The sequence below is a fragment of the Musa acuminata genome, chromosome BXJ2-4 (assembly GCF_036884655.1).
Source record: "Musa acuminata AAA Group cultivar baxijiao chromosome BXJ2-4, Cavendish_Baxijiao_AAA, whole genome shotgun sequence".
NCBI classification, from domain to species: Eukaryota; Viridiplantae; Streptophyta; class Magnoliopsida; order Zingiberales; family Musaceae; genus Musa; species Musa acuminata.
Window position 1 is genome coordinate 6,941,721 of NC_088341.1, and position 18,246 is coordinate 6,959,966.

At 42.1% G+C, this 18,246-nt stretch overlaps 3 protein-coding genes across 4 annotated transcripts; all 3 read left to right on the top strand.

Annotated features, from left to right (window-relative positions):
- Positions 1–610: 610 nt before the first annotated feature.
- LOC103981006 (proline--tRNA ligase, cytoplasmic) lies at positions 611–9,282 on the top strand. 2 transcript variants are annotated; one of them, XM_065103364.1, is made up of 13 exons: positions 611–755; positions 862–927; positions 1,018–1,100; positions 1,174–1,266; positions 1,540–1,656; positions 1,964–2,151; positions 2,923–2,989; positions 3,676–3,798; positions 3,939–4,091; positions 4,907–5,191; positions 6,564–6,782; positions 7,280–7,373; positions 8,956–9,282. In XM_065103364.1, exons 2-13 carry the CDS (start codon positions 897–899, stop codon positions 9,018–9,020), a joined length of 1,518 nt encoding a protein of 505 aa, XP_064959436.1. In that variant the 5' UTR covers positions 611–755; positions 862–896; the 3' UTR covers positions 9,021–9,282. The 2 variants fall into 2 exon arrangements, with proteins under 2 accessions (XP_064959436.1, XP_064959437.1); XM_065103365.1 differs by having other exon boundaries at positions 617–765.
- Positions 9,283–10,033: 751 nt separating this feature from the next.
- On the top strand, positions 10,034–12,822 carry LOC135609762 (actin cytoskeleton-regulatory complex protein PAN1-like). Its single transcript, XM_065103370.1, has 5 exons — positions 10,034–10,476; positions 11,880–11,951; positions 12,049–12,094; positions 12,173–12,467; positions 12,542–12,822. The coding sequence occupies exons 1-5, from the start codon at positions 10,112–10,114 to the stop codon at positions 12,574–12,576; spliced, it is 813 nt and encodes a 270-aa protein (XP_064959442.1). The 5' UTR covers positions 10,034–10,111; the 3' UTR covers positions 12,577–12,822.
- Positions 12,823–15,083: 2,261 nt separating this feature from the next.
- On the top strand, positions 15,084–18,106 carry LOC135609759 (probable LRR receptor-like serine/threonine-protein kinase At4g37250). Its single transcript, XM_065103367.1, has 2 exons — positions 15,084–17,217; positions 17,315–18,106. The coding sequence occupies exons 1-2, from the start codon at positions 15,408–15,410 to the stop codon at positions 18,022–18,024; spliced, it is 2,520 nt and encodes an 839-aa protein (XP_064959439.1). The 5' UTR covers positions 15,084–15,407; the 3' UTR covers positions 18,025–18,106.
- The last annotated feature ends 140 nt before the right edge of the window (positions 18,107–18,246 follow it).

Here is an 18,246-nt window from a genome sequence, read left to right on the forward strand (position 1 = left end):
CGTAAATGAAAATTAATAATAAGAAAACTCAATTCGAGACTCACCCAAGGTTTCCAATGCTAGACTATGCGGGTCCCAACTAGAATCCAATCATCAAACAGGAAGGTGTGAGAGAGTCCGATACATCCACGTGGTAGAGTAGTTATGTAGCAAACAATAATGAACTTGCAGCGCATCTCAAATCTCAGCAAGCAGGTAGTCGATTCGATACGCACATCTGTTGTTTACATTCGACCGTCGATCTACGACGTTTCTCCACACCCAAAAGGATTTTAAATACAATTTTCACGTCATGTTGCACCGGATCGGGATCATGTTAAGTTAGGTCACTTTCCGAGGTTTCTCGATCGACGGATCTCTCGGCTTCGATTTGGCCCATCGATCTTCGTTCGTGGTGAGATTCGATGGAAATGATCAGGAGAGCTCAATCGGTTTGAATAGTGTGGACCGTCTCACAAGAACAGGTAGCATTTGGTGATGTCGACTTTAAGAATTAGATTCGGTAGATTTGTTTGTCTAGTTGGATCCAAACCTCGCGTAAACAATTTAAGTGATGGGTGCATGTCACCGACTCATGAGCCCGATCAGATGAGCCCGGCCCATTTACTTCGTCCATTCTGTTGCAGGATGTATTTGGTAGCCGCCTTTGATTGGGAATTAGGGTTGTCTGGTCGCAGTCGCGGGCGAGGTGGAGCGATTTGGGAAGGCGCTGCTCTCGGCTCTCTATCTTGCGCGTAGCGGACCGCTTCGAAGCGGTCTCTCTCGGTTCTCCTTCCTGCACCACTGAGACGCTTACTTTTGTGTTCCTTTTCCATTTGGATGCCATTCCGAATTGTTATGAACAATTGTTCTTCTTTTCAGGGGTCACTAAGTCGAGTAGCTACTTGTCCAGATTCATGGCGACCGCTAATGCCAACGCCAAAGGTGGTACGTATTACTGCCGTAAATGATGTTTAAAATGCTTTCGTTCATTCTTGCATAAGGTGTCACAGGTGTCAATTGTAATCTTCTTATCAGCGAGGAAGAAGGAAGTGAAGAAAGAAACTGGACTTGGTTTGACCTACAAGAAAAATGAGAACTTTGGTGAATGGTACTCCGAGGTGCGCACGATCAAGTTACCGGTGGTTCTCATTCTGTTGACGTTAAAGCATTAATTTTGCATTCCTTTTTCAGGTTGTTGTTAATAGTGAAATGATCGAGTACTACGACATATCTGGCTGCTACATCCTAAGACCATGGACGATGACAATTTGGGAAGTTTTACAAGTAATGGATTTAGATTCATGTCAGAAGAGATTGCTGTGTGTTTCCATATTTTGTTAACAACCTGGTTCTTTAATCAAACCCTCCAATTGTGGTTTCAAATAATAGAAACATCAGTGCTGCTTTTGATATTTTTGGGTCCCATGTATGTCGATGATTTATAAGTTATGTGAAGTTTTTAACTATCTTGATGTTTAAGATTACATTGCCTTGTTTCTTATCTCTTGGGATTTCCTCTGGACCATCTGTTGATTGCTGAACTTTTTGTACATGCAGACATTCTTTGATGCTGAAATAAAAAAGATGAATATCAAGAATGCGTATTTTCCTCTATTTGTTACTGAGAGTGTCCTACAGAGGGAGAAGGATCATATCGAGGGCTTTGCTCCTGAGGTGAGATTTGAGTTTTGTTAAGGTGAACTAGATTCTGCTGAATTTTCCTTTCATGCAGAGATGAGCAATTCTTTCTTGACACATGTAGTTCAGATTTGGTTTCAAAGTTGTACTCCAGACAGTTGATGACAAAATTCTAGAGATGATTTAGTTAATGTTATAAAAACTGTTGTAGTTGCTGCTATTCTTGAATTCTCATTTACTGCTCAGTAGTAGTTGCTCTTTTCAATTCTAATTCGTAAGTTTATTAGTGTGCAAGTTTTCAATGTCGCATACAATAATGTGTCCTTTGGCTTACTTCTTGAAGGTTGCTTGGGTTACTAAGTCTGGTCAGTCCGAGTTGGAAGTTCCTATTGCAATTCGTCCCACAAGTGAAACTGTCATGTACCCATATTTTTCTAAATGGATTAGGGGGCATCGTGACTTGCCATTGAAGCTTAACCAATGGTGCAATGTCGTTAGATGGGAGTTTAGCCATCCTACTCCCTTTATCAGGTTCCTCTGACATTTTATTTATGAATGTTGAAAAATAGATTTGTGGATTATTTTCCTTCTATTGGATCATTGTTTACTAAAATTTCATTAGCATGATTCTGCTGCAGTTTTGTTTTTATGGTGTCTTTTTTGGGATGATTAGAACTGCCAAGGGCAATGGCTTTAGTTTGATAGTTTTTATTGTGTTAACAAGTACTTTCTTGTAGGGTATCGAAGTTGGCTTTTTTTAATGCTTATTGCCACAGTGTTTGACTATAGGATTGCCCACAAATTAGCTGCTATATTATTTTTCTATTATAAGATTAATCACAAATTAGCTAATTTTTGTTGCAGTTGTTTTGGTTTGACAGTAAGATTAATGTGAGGCTTGTTATCTCTAGTTCTCAACAACTTGCATTTTTCTCTTCAGATACTTTGTGGATGTCTTTTCCTTCTACTATATTTTCCTCCTTTTTTTCCTTCAACTATTAACTTGAAAACTGGAGAATACAGAAGCAAATGGTGGGTTTATGCATGAAATTGGATTATCTATGTTATCTCGATAACATGGTATGGTGAAGCGTGTTACATAAAGCTGCTTATCTTTGTTGTCTGTGTTTGTTGCTGTTCTGTTGATCTTGTTTCTTTTTTCTTAACTGATGTGAGAAGAAGTCATATACTCATTACTTATCAGTTAATTGCATGCATATTTTCTGATTTGTTTCTTTCATCCAAAATTTTAAAATACATGTTCTTGTTGGACTTCTGTCTTATTTTTTTTCTTATCTGCAGGAGTCGGGAGTTTCTTTGGCAAGAAGGGCACACAGCTTTTGCAACACAAGCTGAAGCAGATCAAGAGGTACTTGAGAATTCTAGTTTTGGAAAGTTTTTATTAGATTCTTATTCAAAAACTAGCTGGTCAGAATAAACAATGAAGTTGCTCACCCAGAAATTATTTTTGGATAGCTGATATTGATGTACTTATTTTATGAATTTCAAAGTGTCTGTAGATGATAATTAAATAGTAAACTCCACTAAAGTTGATTGGATGGCATCCAACATAAATAGTAAGCTATGAAGCACAGACACTTGGAAATATTAATCCCAATATAGATGCTACTAAAGTTATATAGTCTTTCTCTTCATGGTTTTGGTCATTTTTTGGTTGCATTGGTCATAAGGTTGGTACTGGCTTAGTGATAGTTTGGATCTTGATTTTGGAGAATTTAACCTATTCTGCATGTCACTAGAGTATTCAGGTAGCTGTCAGGATTTTTATTTATATTTGAGAAGATATATATGTCTTTTTTAAAATTTATTATGTACTCATTATCTGAAAGCATTCTATGAGAACTGGGTTCTTGGTGTTCTTTTGGAAAACGGATTTGTGATGCTACTGCTATTTGGATGATCCTTGCACTTTGATCTCTGCAAAAGATGAACTTTTATGGAAAGTGACTTTACATGTGGTAAATGCAATATTCAAATGTGATCAGCTTGTTGCTAAGCCAGTTTTTTTTTAAATGCTTCATATTGTCATTTCAGGTTCTTGAAATCTTGGAACTATACAGGAAAATATATGAAGAGTTCCTTGCAATTCCTGTTGTTAAGGGTAGAAAAAGTGAGCTAGAAAAGTTTGCTGGTGGTTACTATACCACAAGTGTTGAGGTACTTAATTTAGTTCAATTGAAGAATCTTTTGCTGCATCATATGTAGCTGATTTTGCAGTAAATCATTATATCTATTATCTACTATGATGCATTGGTTTGTTTTTTCTAGTGTTTGAAAATTACCCTCCTGTTTGCCAGGCTTTTATTCCTAACACAGGTCGTGGAATACAAGGTGCTACCTCCCATTGCCTTGGACAAAATTTTGCAAAGATGTTCCAGATAAATTTTGAGAATGATAAAGGTGAAAAAGCTATGGTCTGGCAGAATTCTTGGGCATACAGCACTCGCACGGTAATTTTTTGTGCTGCCATTAATTAAAGGATTTGTTGTTATGCTGATGATAAAACATATTTTAGGACATTCTTTAGATGCATTCACTGTTTTGGGATATGTAATTTTATAACAGCTGTTATGGCATTAGGATATTTTATCTTCGAGTGACAGCTAACTTTTTTACACTTTCCTTTGGAGCTCTTTGAGATAGTAGAATCATCCTTGAATAGAATTTGATTTATCTGAAATTGTATAGAAGACCGTTGTTCGCTGTTTGATTCAGTTGGAAACAGTCTATGATCATTGTATGGAATATAATTTTCTTGACAAGAAAAAATAGTGTTCCTCAAAACATGATTCAGGGTAGTCACTCTGGTGTTCTGGTACCTCTACATCCCGAATTGCCACTGGTCTGTGATTCAGATTGCTGAACATGGAGTGCTAAATATTGTTTAGTTTTGTCGTTGTGAAACTAGTACATGCTTCCTCTAAAATTCACTCAGGAAATGTCAAAATAACAAAGCACCAAACAACTGAAAGCATCATACAAATTAAAGCTTATTAAGTTTATTTAATTATGTTTTTTGCCTGTTCGAATTGCATCTCTAATGGATAGGTGTCCATGGCTAACCAATGGTTGTTCATTTAATTATGTTGATATTATTTAAAACTTGGTTTGTCTCTTTAATGTGTGTATGCATTAATGATGAGGGCATGATTAAGCTTGATTAGCACCAACTCCATTTAATAGTTTCCTAGTGGAATAATTTCTGATAATATGTAACATAGTTAGGAAGCAAATGTGAGTTATCTGATCTTTAGCTTTTCTGCAGATTGGTGTTATGGTGATGGTTCATGGAGATGATAAAGGCTTAGTATTACCACCTAAAGTGGCATCAGTCCAAGTGATCGTCATCCCTGTCCCTTTCAAGGATGCAAATACTGATGCAATCTTTAGTGCCTGCTCATCAACAGTTCAGGCACTCCGTGAAGCAGGCTTTAGAGCTGAAGCAGATTTAAGAGATAACTACTCTCCTGGCTGGAAGTATTCACACTGGGAAATGAAAGGTGTTCCTTTGAGAATTGAAATTGGACCCAAGGATTTGGCAAATAACCAGGTAAACAAGGAGTTGAAATATCTGGGTCAATCAGTATGACTTTACTGATCAAGATTTCCTTTTGTTCACTTCAATTGCAAATTCATTCAAGCACCAAAGTTCTTCCTTGTGGATATCATTTGCTAGTGCTTCCACCCTATGCAATGGGTCATAGGGAAAGTCACATGGAACTAATATTTCTGCCTTTATGTGTCTTTGTTATTGTTTTGTTTTTATGTTTTGATGCAGCAATAATTTTAATTTTACAATCAATATCTTCTCCAATTACTGTATGGATCCAATCCTCAACAGTCTGATTGTATCTGGAATTGATGGTCAGAGCCGACGCAAGGCTGTTGGGTATCTTCATCTTTATATTAGACAGTTGCTGCTTAGCATGATTAGTGTCTTCATCCTAATCTTGGTTGATGTGGTTGTCATGGATGATTGCTCTCAGGATAACTGTTCTTTTCATCTTCTGGAATTTGTTGGATTATCTAAAATGGTGCCAGGAAAGTTGTCCTTTTCTAGAGATTCAAAACGGAGCATTATGTTGTTCGATACCTTTTATCACTTTGGTGCCATTATTGTGGAAAACATCTTGTATTACCGATTAGATTTCTGTACCTAACATCATGGTCAATAGACAATCATTGTCCATATGATTGTAAAAGCTAGACAAAGTTACTGTTTAAAGTACGGTGCCAATATACATAGTTACTGTTGGAGTTGTATGAAGGTAAAAGCTAGATTTTGATATATTTGTTTATCAGAAATCCATGTGTGGACTACCATAGGACTGGCAAGGATAACTTGTTTATTGGAATTCAATAATTAAAAAAATCAGGAATCCAACCATTAGATTGAGATATTTTGTTCTGCTTAAGGTTTGAAACAGTGGCAGCATGGTGTGTTCTGTGCCAGCCTAAACATGTTTAACAAGGCATGGTTATAATATTAAATAATTGGCTTTCCAACTGCATGGCTCAACAAGAGACTTCTCAGCCTAAGCATCTCCTTTATTAGAGAAGACTTAAACTTGTAAAGCATGCAACTGCATTGTGGTATCGAATCAGCATATACTCGAACCCAGGGAGTTGTTCTTTGACATCCTATTTTCGCTAGCATAATACATGTCATGTCTTGTTACATTGTCATGGTTACAATTCTATTTTATGAGCTGCGCAAATATAGCTGGTTGCATTTTGCTACTGAAAGGCACTAGCAGTTCACTTTTTTTTTGCAAGCGTACATTTGAGCTGCATATGGTTTGCTTATGAGAACTTAAGCTAGTTTGCTTGAGTGTTTCTCGTATCTTGTTTAGCATTTTATCGTATGCATGTCCTTTTTGTTTCTTATATGATGGGATAGAAATCTTATATACAACTTACAGGTGCGGGTTGTTAGGCGTGACAATGGTGCAAAATCAGACATACCAATGGGCAATCTGGTGGAAAAAGTGAAAGAGATACTCTCAAGTATCCAGGAATGCTTGTTTAATGCAGCAAAACAGAAGAGAGATGCATGCATAAAGATTGTCAATACCTGGGATGAGTTCATAGCTGCTCTTAATGACAAAAAAATGATCCTTGCTCCCTGGTGCGATGAAGAGGTACATCCTTATCATTAAGTTCATTGGATGATATTTCACATGTTGTATGTCATTCATGGTCATTATATCAGTTGTGTAGTTGTGCAAATATGATGATGGCCAATGGTGCTGTTGTGGGACATAAGTGACCAAATGCATACGGAAGTAAAAGGCAACGAAATATATTCATTTGTATTCACTATGTAAACCTCCTTTTTTTGCTGATGTAGCCACTATACTGTTTTAGTAGCTGTTATCATCTGTTTTTTGCCCTCAATGATGGTACTTTTGTCAATATTGTGTTTTAGTGATGTTAAATTACATGTTTCTGGATGATAATTATTATAAGGGTTAAGGCCTTTAAAGATTACTTGTTAAGACTGGAAGGTGGCAAGTTGTGATTTGAAAGTTTCTAATTTTATGGTTACATGTATATGCTTCTTTTTAATTATTATATTTTTAACAAAGAAAATAAGAAGAGTTTCTGTTTTATTTTGTTTCGTATTCTATGCCTACAGGAAGTTGAGAAGGATGTAAAAGCTCGAACAAAAGGTGAACTAGGAGCTGCAAAGTCTCTATGCACCCCATTTGATCAGCCAAGGCTTCCAGAAGGTACTCATTCGTTTAGTACATAAATTGATCAAGCTATCTAACTATACATTAAGCACAAAGTCATACCTTGAAAAGACCTTCCTGTCATACCATGTCATGATATGAAAAACAGGAATAATCTGAACAAAAACCCCAAAAAAATAAAAAATCCAAAGAAATGATTATTTAATGTGAAGTATATCAGTCGTAAAGGATCATGCATGAATCATAGCAAAGCAATATATGGTTCATTGTTCATCAATCGACATGCATGATTACCTATCATGATCATCAATAGGTAAATATGTAAATCATCCAGCACACATGCATGCAATATTATTATAAAGGCACATCCAACAGTGTCATAACATACATTAGGATGGATCACGCATCTTATAGAACACCACATCACCCATGCATTCACCATCCAACATTGGTGTATAAGTTAGAACTTCTAGTTGATGCACTTTCTCATAGTTGATAGAGAGTGGCCATATCATATTCTTACCTGATCAGAAATATCTGGAGCTTAATTTGGAGGTTTCAAAACTTGCAAATTTTGTCATATTTTTGAGTGGAATAGGAGTGCTGATTGGTTAGCACATTTTGAGCTGTCTTCAAAATCCTTTCATTTTTGGGCTGTCTTCTTGGCCAATGAGTTGGATAGTTTTTTGTGCTCCAAGGAGCAAGGTGGAACTTGTATTAGGTTGCTTCAGTAATATAGTTTTGGCTTTTTGTTTGAGAAAAAAACTCTTATCCTCACAAGAGAACATCCGGTTACCACCACCTCTGACTACTTGTTAATCCTTAAAGAGAATCATGCTATCAATATTGACTCATCTGCCACCAAAAAGTTTGTATCACTATCATCATTTTCCATGTAATCACATATCATGCAAAATATAATATTATTAATGACATTATCATGAAACATCTGGTGTACAAAAACAAGATATAGATACCATGAATGAAATAAGATTATGGTTGATTGAATTTCATGATTGTTACAAACCAGTCCTAAGACTCATTGTATTATTTCCTTGCTGTCAAAATGTATCCGACTCTTACAGTTTAAGTTGATCATTCTAGATTGTTGATCCTTCTCCATCATATAAAAGTACTACGAGATGAGGTTTGTGAATCTGGATAAGTATTAATTTTGATGTTCGAGGATAAAGGGAGACTCATATCTAGATTGTTGATCATTCTTTTTAGCTCTGTTGCTCGTCCATCTAATGAATTAAAGATCTGTTAGAACTTATTCACTTATATGACTTCAACTGTCCAGCTCTTGCAGATCATGCTTTCCTTCATGAAAGAAGAGTTCTTTATTAGAATCTTTTAACATTGGTTGTACATTGTGGATTTAGAAACTAGATTTTGAGTGTGTGTGTGTAAGCTTGTGCCATCTCATTCTTTTAGTTTATTTTTAATCTATAACATTTGTTGTACATTGTGAACAGACATCTGGACTATGAAACCTTGCTCTGTTTTAGCAATCACAGTATCTACCTTGTACCATTAGCTGAATACAATTGTCCTTTTTTTGTTGTCTTTGATGATGATGCCCGACATGAGATTTATCATTCACAACTTTGTGCAGGAACTCTATGCTTTGCCTCGGGAAAGCCAGCCAAGAAATGGACATATTGGGGACGAAGCTACTAGGCAGGTTGATTACAGAGATCCTACTGTCGTTTATTCTGGAGTTTGCATTTTTATTGAAACGATTTCAAGTGTTCCAAACTTTATTCTCCTGTAAAAGATTTTGAAAGTTTGAGTTATTCCTGTTTTAAAATTGGGCTGATATGCAAGCAGTACTTCATGCAGTTGTTAGATTGAGCTAATCATATGTCGTCTAGTAAAAAATAAAGATGAAAGACGAGCTAGACCGAATATATAGTTTCAGTCTGGAGATGTTTGGATTGAATGTTTGGAGATCCTATATTGCCACTTTCATTTTGGTTCTTGAGTGCAAGATTGATTGGTCAAACATTTTAAATAAGGTTTCACCTGCATGAGATGTTCCGAAACGCAATATGTTCATAATTTGGCTTTATCGCGTGGGCTGGTCGATGGTCCTTTGTCAGTGATGGTGTGCTCCTTATTTGGTTCATCTTTATCTCTTAGATGTGAGGATACGGCCATGGGGTAAACATGTCGCTAATATGGTCTGAGATAGAAATATTAAGGACTTTACTTGGCACTCGGAGATCATTGTGGGATGATTCTACAACTATGACTAGTATTTCCTGCGACTTGATGAACATCTCTATCATACATATGTATGGTGTTTAAGGTAGATCATGCTTCTCAATCAGCTGACGGGTAGTGTTTCCCAAGAGGTATGCCGTAATTGTACGTATACAAAGCCAATGTTGGATTTTTAGGCACAGAGAGGTGTTTTCTTCCTTCTAGTTTTTACCGCCTTATCCAAAGAGAGTTCTTTATATATATATATATATATATATACATATATATATATATATATATATATACATATATATGTATATATATATGTATATATATAAACATATACATATACATATATATATGTATATATACATATATACATATATATATGTATATATATATATATATATCTCGATAATAGGAGTATCGAACACCTGGCATCGAAACATCAGCTTCCTTCGCTTCTGTTATTTATTTATACCACCGAAGGAGGGGTTAGGAAAAGAAAAAAGAAAAGAGTTCCGGTGGGCGAGCGATACGGGCGAAAGAGTCGGGCGGCCGCGACGATGGATTCTTCGAGCGGCGACAGCGGGCGAGGTGGAGGGACGTCGCTGCTGTCGGCGTGGAGCGCCGCCGCCTCCCGGCGGTACCAGCACCTGCTCGACAAGGCCACGCCGCACGTGCTTCGGAGGTGGGCCGGGCTGGCCGTGCTGGCTCTCGTCTACGCCGCTCGCGTCTGGATTGTCCAGGGTTTCTATATCGTCTCGTACGCCCTCGGCATCTACGTCCTCAACCTCTTCATCGCCTTCCTCTCCCCACAGGTCGATCCCGAGATCCAGGACCTCGTCGCCGGCCCCGGTCCCTCCCTTCCCACCCGCTCCTCTGACGAGTTCCGCCCTTTCGTTCGCCGCCTGCCTGAGTTCAAGTTTTGGTCAGTGCCGTGCACCATTCTTTCTTGCTCCTCTTATTTTTTATCCTATTTGATCTCGCAATCCTTTTTTTCGTGTGTCGACCTGTTAGATTCAGATCAAATATGTTAGATCAAGTAAAATCCTATGCTAAGAAAGTAGAAGGCTATAATTGGTTGATACGAGCTCTTGGCTTGATCCCCTGTATTGATTCAAGAAAGTTGTTTGATTTTAGCCTACCAAAGTTTTGCAATGGAGTTGAAATTTCTGAAGCATGCATGTGGTACATACATAAGAGTTGAAGAAAACTTTGTGATAAGAGATTCTAGAAGGATTGGGTCAATCAACCATAGATGTTGGTGTTTCCTTTTTGTTTTTTTCTTTTCACAGCAAATGTTCTTTAGCAACTCCGGAATGGCCCGGTCAATTGTGACATCGGTTATCTTTTTCACATAGGGCGTGTCTTCCTCTAGGTCAAGGTGTTTTCACATAGGTATAACCTTTACCGATTTGACCGATGGTGGATTGGTTTTGACAAAAGACAAAAGAATATGCAAGAATTGACTTTAATTGTTAACTGAAAATTCATCTCAAAGCCTTTCAACAAGTTGCCTGCCTGAGCACTAGTGTTATTGTTGAGTAGCAATAATGCTTAATTGAACAGCACAGTCATTTATCCGCATAATTCATGTGTTGGTTGACTAGGAGCTGATTAACCAATTAGATTGAACTTTTTGTCTAAATGAACAGAGAGCACTTGATCACTTGCGACGATTGCTAGAAACATTGACTCTAGAATTCTTTATTTAAGGTAATACTGATAATTATATGAAGCATGAGGACCTAGGTAATGTTACGGTTGTTTTTTTTTTCTTGTGCAATGCGATCAAGACTTAAGACATAAAAACAACATAAGACTGTGTATATTGTCTCTTCCCAATTGCATTGGTGGGGGCTTTGTACTTTGGGACCATCCTTTAACAATGAGACGAAGTGAAAATGGATCAGTAGTTATAACAAAGGAGTGCTATTAAGTTGCACCAGGCTAAGATCCAAATCTATCTAATAAAGGCTCACAAGTTCCAATCCTGAATCTGAATCCCTCCCATAAGAGGATCTAAATCAAATCTTGATTGCAGAAACTATAACTATTGGATACCATATTTGGCAGCTTAGATTTGGCTTGTTTTCCATATAAATGTTATTTGGTTTTGCTTTCTCCAATCCAATATACAACCAAAGGTTAGCAATAAAGGAACCAAACTGATCAATTGTTCTTTGCTAGTCAAATTAGGGTTTCACCATTTAGACGATGACATCAATTGGTTTTCCCTATTTACAACCTGGCTCATAGTTCAGCTAGATTGGCTATGATCTCTGCGAATCAAGATACTGAAACATGGAACTCGATCCTTCTTGTGCCCAGGGTTCAATTGCACAAGGTCCTCTCCCAGGGTTATGATGACACTTGTTGGCCACTCCAAACCAAGAATTTCAAGTAAAGACTGTTCTCTCAATTTTTGCTACTCTGCTATTAGGTTAGAGCTTTCTTCTTTTCAAGTAGGTCAGAGCTTCCCATCATATTGTTTTTGCAGATTTGCAGGAGAGGTGAAGCTCATCATGCACTTCCAAAATGCATTAGTAAGTTCAGTTCGATTACTGCTTGTAAATTCCCACTAGAGAACACAAGTAACTTCCATTTGTTGCATCGATGAGCAGCACAAGCCCCCCGCACATTGTGCTCCGTCCGCCCCACCTTACATGTCGCCGCCGCCGGTGATCGCGGCATATGCCCCTCCTTATGCTTCTCCTTACACAGCTGGAGCTTATCCTGGAGCTGCCTCATATGCTTCGTATCCCCCACCTGCGCCAGCACCGTATCAGACTAGTGTATATCCAACTCCACTACCGCAACAATTCTACGCACCCCAATCGTATCCTCCTCCTTCCTATCCGCCGCAGCCCTACATGCAGCAGTACCCCCCGTCGCCGGCACAACCTTACTATCCACCAGGTAAGTCTCAAAAGAGGAGCATCGATTGAGGAGATTCCTGAGCACAATGTAATTACCTGGAACTCTTTTTGCAGGGCCTTACCCGGGTTCTTATCCTCCACCTTACTGATTGGGAGATTAATGGTGCTAGTCTTGCAATTCATTTCTTCTTCGTGCACCTCCAAATCAAGTGGTGGCTTCACGGTAGATGATTTCACAGTTATGTTTCTCTCCTTGTTTGGTGATTCAGCTGCGTACCTGCGGATAAAGTTAATACTAATTTTTGGTGATTCATATGCTTCTATTATTATTTTTTTTTTACTTTTGTCTTTGAATTTGAAATTTGGAATGCATTAAGTGCCTATCTTACTCTTCAGTTTTATTTGAAGCCATGAAGGCTCTTTGGGTCATAGCGTTTTGTTTGCAAGTGGATTGCAACCACGAAGTCCCATCCCTACTTCTTCTCCTCCTCTCAGTGGTTCATCGCAACCACTTGTTCCAGAACCCCAGTCGTCTTCCTTTTGTTTAGCTCATGGCTCTTGCATTCACGCTGTGTCGGAGGACAAACGAGTGCAGAGCCGCAGCAGCATCGGGCGCCGAAGCCGGAAGAGTCCGACCGGAAAAAGCCGTCGAGGACGGGGCTTTTATCCTTAGTTTCGGAAGGTTTTGCCTTGGTGGTATCTCTATCCGGTAGATTCACGCAGCCGAAGGACACTAGTCTGTCACTTTTGGCTGTGTGTTTGGGAAGACGATGAGGTAAATGACTCGAGTGCGTTCGAGCCCTGTGGGGGAGTCTGTGTCCATTCTTGTCCCCTTCTGAGCGGTTCTTTTTCATGCTCGATTAAGTAAGTACATTAAACATACCTCTTCGATCTGGAGATAAATGATGTAGAATTAACAGTGCTTGTGAGATCTGATCTACCACTTGCCACTTGGTAAACCCAAACTAGTTTCTTTGGTAGATGCTTAGCGGCGGGGAACAATGATTTGATGTTGTTGCTGTTCGTGCCCGAGATGGGTGGAAAGCAGAAACGAAAAGATTGCTTGTCTTACTCTCTTGGAAACATCCCTGTTATACAAACTTGATTGAGCCAAACAGAGAATAGATACATGCAAAAGGCTAAAAAGTGAAAAGTAGCACAGGCACTACGAGTACAAGGCAATTTAACTTGCCTGGATTCATTTCACATGATGTGTATAGCAGATTTGCAGGTACATCTCTTAATAGCTTTACTATTATGTGCAGTCGAGTCAAGTTTTCACGTTCACCAATCGAATCCAGCAAACCAAATCAAGGATCTCTGTTCTTGGAATCAGTGTGTGGAGTCCTCCTTCTTCATCTCCTAGTTACTTTCTCTTCTTCCATCCCTGTTTTAGCTCAAATAGTGTTGGGATCTGAAGTTACAGATGAAGTGAATGTTCTCTTCCAGAAGACGGTTGAAGTAATCTGTTCATTCACGTGCCAATACTACCTACAGATCGATAGCTCAATAGGTCCTTTTCCTGTGTCACTTTCCTGCTACACAAGAAAGAGAAAGAGGAGGAGAGAGATGGATTGCTGTGCTATCACCAAAATGAAATGGAAAGTGGTGTAATAATTGTCTATAGAAGACAAACCAAATCTATGGAGAATAATAGACTCCAGAAAGTCCCAACCTCGATCAAAATTGAGTTGCATGCAATGACAGTGACGCAGGAATGCCATCAAACCAAAGACATGGAATTTTCCCAATCATAGCATCAACTTGGTCACCCAAATCTTGGTGGCAAAAGGGCATATGTATTGGAGAGAGAGAGAGAGAGAGAGATGTGCAGAGTGGTTTTATTACACAGATTCTGCAAAGGAGATATAACCCATAAAGATTTGCCTGTTTTGGGGGGAAAGAAGGGTGAAAAGGTCACAACCTCAGTCCATCTACAATTGTAGGAAGACAAAATTCACTTGCCTCCAATTGATCATACAAATCAATGTAAACCCTCTGAGACATTATAACCTACAACAGTTGAGGCCGGGATGCATCAGCCACAAACAGCAAGGCCATGAAAAGTTGTGCTGCCTCCAACCATTGGCACCTCCCAACACTGTCCCTTTGTATTGAATAATAATCTCATGCATCAAAAGCTCTATACAAATTAAGCATCATAGGCTAAGCCTACCTTCCCTGCACCCAACACCAGACGGTGCTACTTCTCCCATAAAGATTCCCAACACTTAACCATCGTAGTAAATGCATGGTCCCTTCAGCCCTCCCTCTTCGATCTCTTTCCGCAAGAGATGACATAGGAAGTGGAAGAGGCCCAACAAGCACACTAGTCCTTCGAGAACGTGAGCAAATCCTCCACAGTTAACGCTGATCTCATGCGGAGAGTGAGAGGCAGAACACCGGAAGACATTACATCCTTCCTCCTCCCTCTTGTCCTTGTTTTCCTTGGATCCACCTTCATCGGCTCACTAGATTTGCCGCCCATATCCCGCAGGTCAATCCCCTCTCCCATGTCTTCTTTCCGACAGCAAGATTCCCCTACAGCCCTTTCCCTCCCTCTCTCTCTGGCTTTTCCTTTTTTCCCTGCGGTGTTGCCTGGGAGGGAGGTTGTTTTGACTATTCTTTCTGTGTCTGTGACTTGGTTCCAGGTTAAAGCTTTGAGGCTGCTTCAGGCAGTGGATGCCCTCTCGATGAGCTGTGGTCTTATTTTATAGCTTCCAACAGGCTAATCCAATCCCCTCCTTTTGTTTGCTCTCTTCCCCATGACCTATCTCACCTCAGAGTCACATGCATTGTTCCCAGCTGAAGCTCCAGTCCAGTTTTTTTCTTCCTCTCTTGGCTTATAGTTCAAGGTTTTTTGAGGCCACCCTCCCCCTGCAGACATATGTTCCAGGGGTTCGTTCACATCACATCCCTCTTCTTCTTCTTCTTGTTGTAGCAGCCACTGAGACATGAGTTGCTCCAAAGCATCACCAACATGAGCTCACAAGGGAGTAGGCTGCAGAGCAAATGGCAGGCTACTAGATCTCTTCCTCCGCTGCTGACGTTTCTTGTCCTGGTAAGCCCAGTGCTGGCCCTCGGCCAAGATGGAGTGCTGCTGCTCAAGTTCAAGTCCTCCATCCTCAGCGACCCCCTCGCCGTGCTCCGCGACTGGAACTACTACGACGCCACGCCGTGCTCGTGGAATGGAGTCGTGTGCATGGGTTTCCCGGACGCAGCCGCTATCACCTGGACTCCTCCTCCTCCTGCTGCTAATACTGGAGGCGGTGGCAATGTTCAGGTCCCCACGGCTTCCAGAGTGATCGGCTTGGTCCTGCCCAACTCTCGGCTCTTGGGCTCCGTCCCCCCCGAGCTCGGCCTCCTCGAACACCTTCGCCACCTCGACCTCTCCGGCAACATGCTCAACGGCACCCTCCCGCCCTCCCTCTTTAACGCTTCCGAGCTTCGCGTGCTCTCGCTGGCCAACAACGCCATCTCCGGAGAGCTCCCGGAGCTCGACGGGCGCATGAGAAGAAGTTTGCAGGTGCTCAACCTCTCCGACAACGCATTGATCGGCAGGTTGCCGGCGAACCTTTCTCGGCTGCCGAACCTCACAGTTGTGTCCCTCGCCAATAACTACCTGTACGGACAACTTCGCGGCGGCGGGTTCTTGCGGCTCCAGTACTTGGATCTCAGCTCCAACCTCGTCAATGGCTCCTTGCCGACGGATCTCGGTGGGCCGAGGCTCCGGTACTTGAACCTGTCATACAACCGCCTCACCGGCGCAATCCCGCTGGAGCTGGGGGCGACGATTCCGGCCAACGCCACGGTGGATCTGTCGTTCAACAATCTCACCGGAGAGATCCCGCATGGCGGCGCTTTCGCCGCGGAGAAGCCGATGGCGTTCGTGGGGAACCCGAGTCTATGCGGGAGGCCGCTCAGAAACCCGTGCGCCATCCCCTCCATTCCCTCCACCGTCTCCGACCATCCTAATTCTTCCATCGCGGCTCCGCAGAAGGGCAAGTCTCCCCCAGCCTTCGCGGCGATACCCAAGAACACGGACGGGACCTCGCCGGCCGGTGGCGGGCAAAGCTCGGCAGGGCGAGGGACCCTCCGGCCGTTTGCTGTGATCGCGATCACGGTCGGGGATTTGGCCGGCGTTGGGATCCTTTTCGTGGTGTTCTTGTATCTATACCATGTGAAGAAGAAGAAGAAGACGCAAGAGCAGCGGCAGCAGAAAGAAGTTGGAGGCGTAGGGCTGAAGAATGAGCCGCCGCCAACAGCAACAACGGCATCCCCTGAATCCAAAACCATAGGGCTGTTGTCTTGCTGTTTGAGAAAGAAAGGCGGCGGCGACGGAGGTGACACCGAGGAGACATCGGAGACTTCGGGATCCTCCGAGACGGAGGGAGAAGTGGAAGAAGCGCCAAAGGGAGAAAAGGACGGTGAGGACGGTAGATCCCACTCGCAGCAGAAGCTACAGGGGGCTACTCTTGTCATGGTCGACGGCGAGACAGAGCTGGAAATCGAGACATTGCTCAAAGCCTCGGCTTATATACTCGGCGCCAGTGCGTCCAGCATCGTCTACAAGGCGGTGCTCGCCGACGGCACCGCCTTGGCCGTCCGCCGCATTGGGGAGGGCAGCGTCATCGGCAAGTTAAAGGATTTTGGTGCTCAGGTCCGCAGCCTTGCCAAATTCCGCCACCCGAACCTCCTCCGACTCCGGGGATTCTCCTGGGGCGCCGACGAGAAGCTTCTCATCCACGACTATGCCCCCAACGGTTGCCTCGCCAACATCTCTCTCAGCAGTACGTCTCTGTCTTCTTTTGCCGTCTCTTTTCTACGATGAAGTTTGCTTCATGAATCAGTGGATTGAGTCCTGTGTACTTGCCCGAGTGTTTACAGAGAAGCTCGGCTCGTCGCCGTTGCATCTGAGCTGGGAGGCACGACTCAGAATAGCGAGAGGCGTGGCGAGGGGGCTCGCCTACATCCACGAGAAGAAGTGCTCGCATGGCAATCTCAAACCGAGCAACATTTTATTGGATTCAGACATGGAGCCAAAGATCGGAGATTTCGGCCTGGACAGGGTAATGTTGGGCGCGGGCGCGTCGGCCCGGCAATTCGGGAGTAAGCGGTCGATGCACTCTTCGATCAGCTTGCCAGATCTGTCCTCGGTCGCCGGAGCTAGTCCTTCCGCCGCAAGCGGCTCCTCCTCCTCGGCACTCGCACCTCCGCCGTATCAGGCGCCGGAGTCCCTGAAGAACCTGAAGCCCAGCGCCAAGTGGGACGTTTACTCGTTCGGGATGGTGTTGCTGGAGCTGGTCGCCGGAAGAGTGTTCTCGGAGGTGGAGCTCTGTCACTGGAACGCAGGGCTTGTGGTGGAGGAGAGGAACAGGCTTCTGAGGATGGCCGAAGCGGCGATAAGAGGGGAGGTGGAAGGCAAGGAGGAGGCTCTGCTGTGCTGCATCAAGCTGGGGTTCGCTTGCTGTGCCATGGCACCTCAGAGGCGGCCCTCCATGAAGGAGGCAGTCCAAGTGCTGGACAACATCTCCCCGCTTCCGCATCCACAGTCTGCCAACGTTCTGCTGTCGAATCATAGCAAATGCAATCCGTGATGCCATTGACCTTTCGACTGCAACACACACTGATTTGTTCCTCTTTGATGTGTTCAATATATGAGTCGTTCTTCTTGTTTTCCTTAGTGTGAGTTGACGACCAGCCTTCCGTTTTGGTTGTGACTAAATGATTAGATTGTGGTCACTCTGCACTGCTTTGTATCGATTAGGCAGCGAAGTAGAACTCAGAGTTCTTCCATGTTTCCCAGATTCGAGTCTGCA

What these genes read in the sequence shown, in the direction of transcription:
- LOC135609762 (XM_065103370.1), top strand. Translation starts at nt 10,112, where the DNA reads ATGGATTCTTCGAGCGGCGACAGCGGGCGAGGTGGAGGGACGTCGCTG. An exon ending in TGCACTTCCAAAATGCATTA is followed by an intron (nt 12,095 to 12,172) that starts GTAAGTTCAGTT and finishes ATCGATGAGCAG; the next exon opens with CACAAGCCCCCCGCACATTG. An exon ending in ACAACCTTACTATCCACCAG is followed by an intron (nt 12,468 to 12,541) that starts GTAAGTCTCAAA and finishes CTCTTTTTGCAG; the next exon opens with GGCCTTACCCGGGTTCTTAT.
- LOC103981006 (XM_065103364.1), top strand. Translation starts at nt 897, where the DNA reads ATGGCGACCGCTAATGCCAACGCCAAAGGTG. An exon ending in GGGCATACAGCACTCGCACG is followed by an intron (nt 4,092 to 4,906) that starts GTAATTTTTTGT and finishes GCTTTTCTGCAG; the next exon opens with ATTGGTGTTATGGTGATGGT. An exon ending in TCAGCCAAGGCTTCCAGAAG is followed by an intron (nt 7,374 to 8,955) that starts GTACTCATTCGT and finishes AACTTTGTGCAG; the next exon opens with GAACTCTATGCTTTGCCTCG.
- LOC135609759 (XM_065103367.1), top strand. Translation starts at nt 15,408, where the DNA reads ATGAGCTCACAAGGGAGTAGGCTGCAGAGCAAATGGCAGGCTACTAGA. An exon ending in CGCCAACATCTCTCTCAGCA is followed by an intron (nt 17,218 to 17,314) that starts GTACGTCTCTGT and finishes GAGTGTTTACAG; the next exon opens with AGAAGCTCGGCTCGTCGCCG.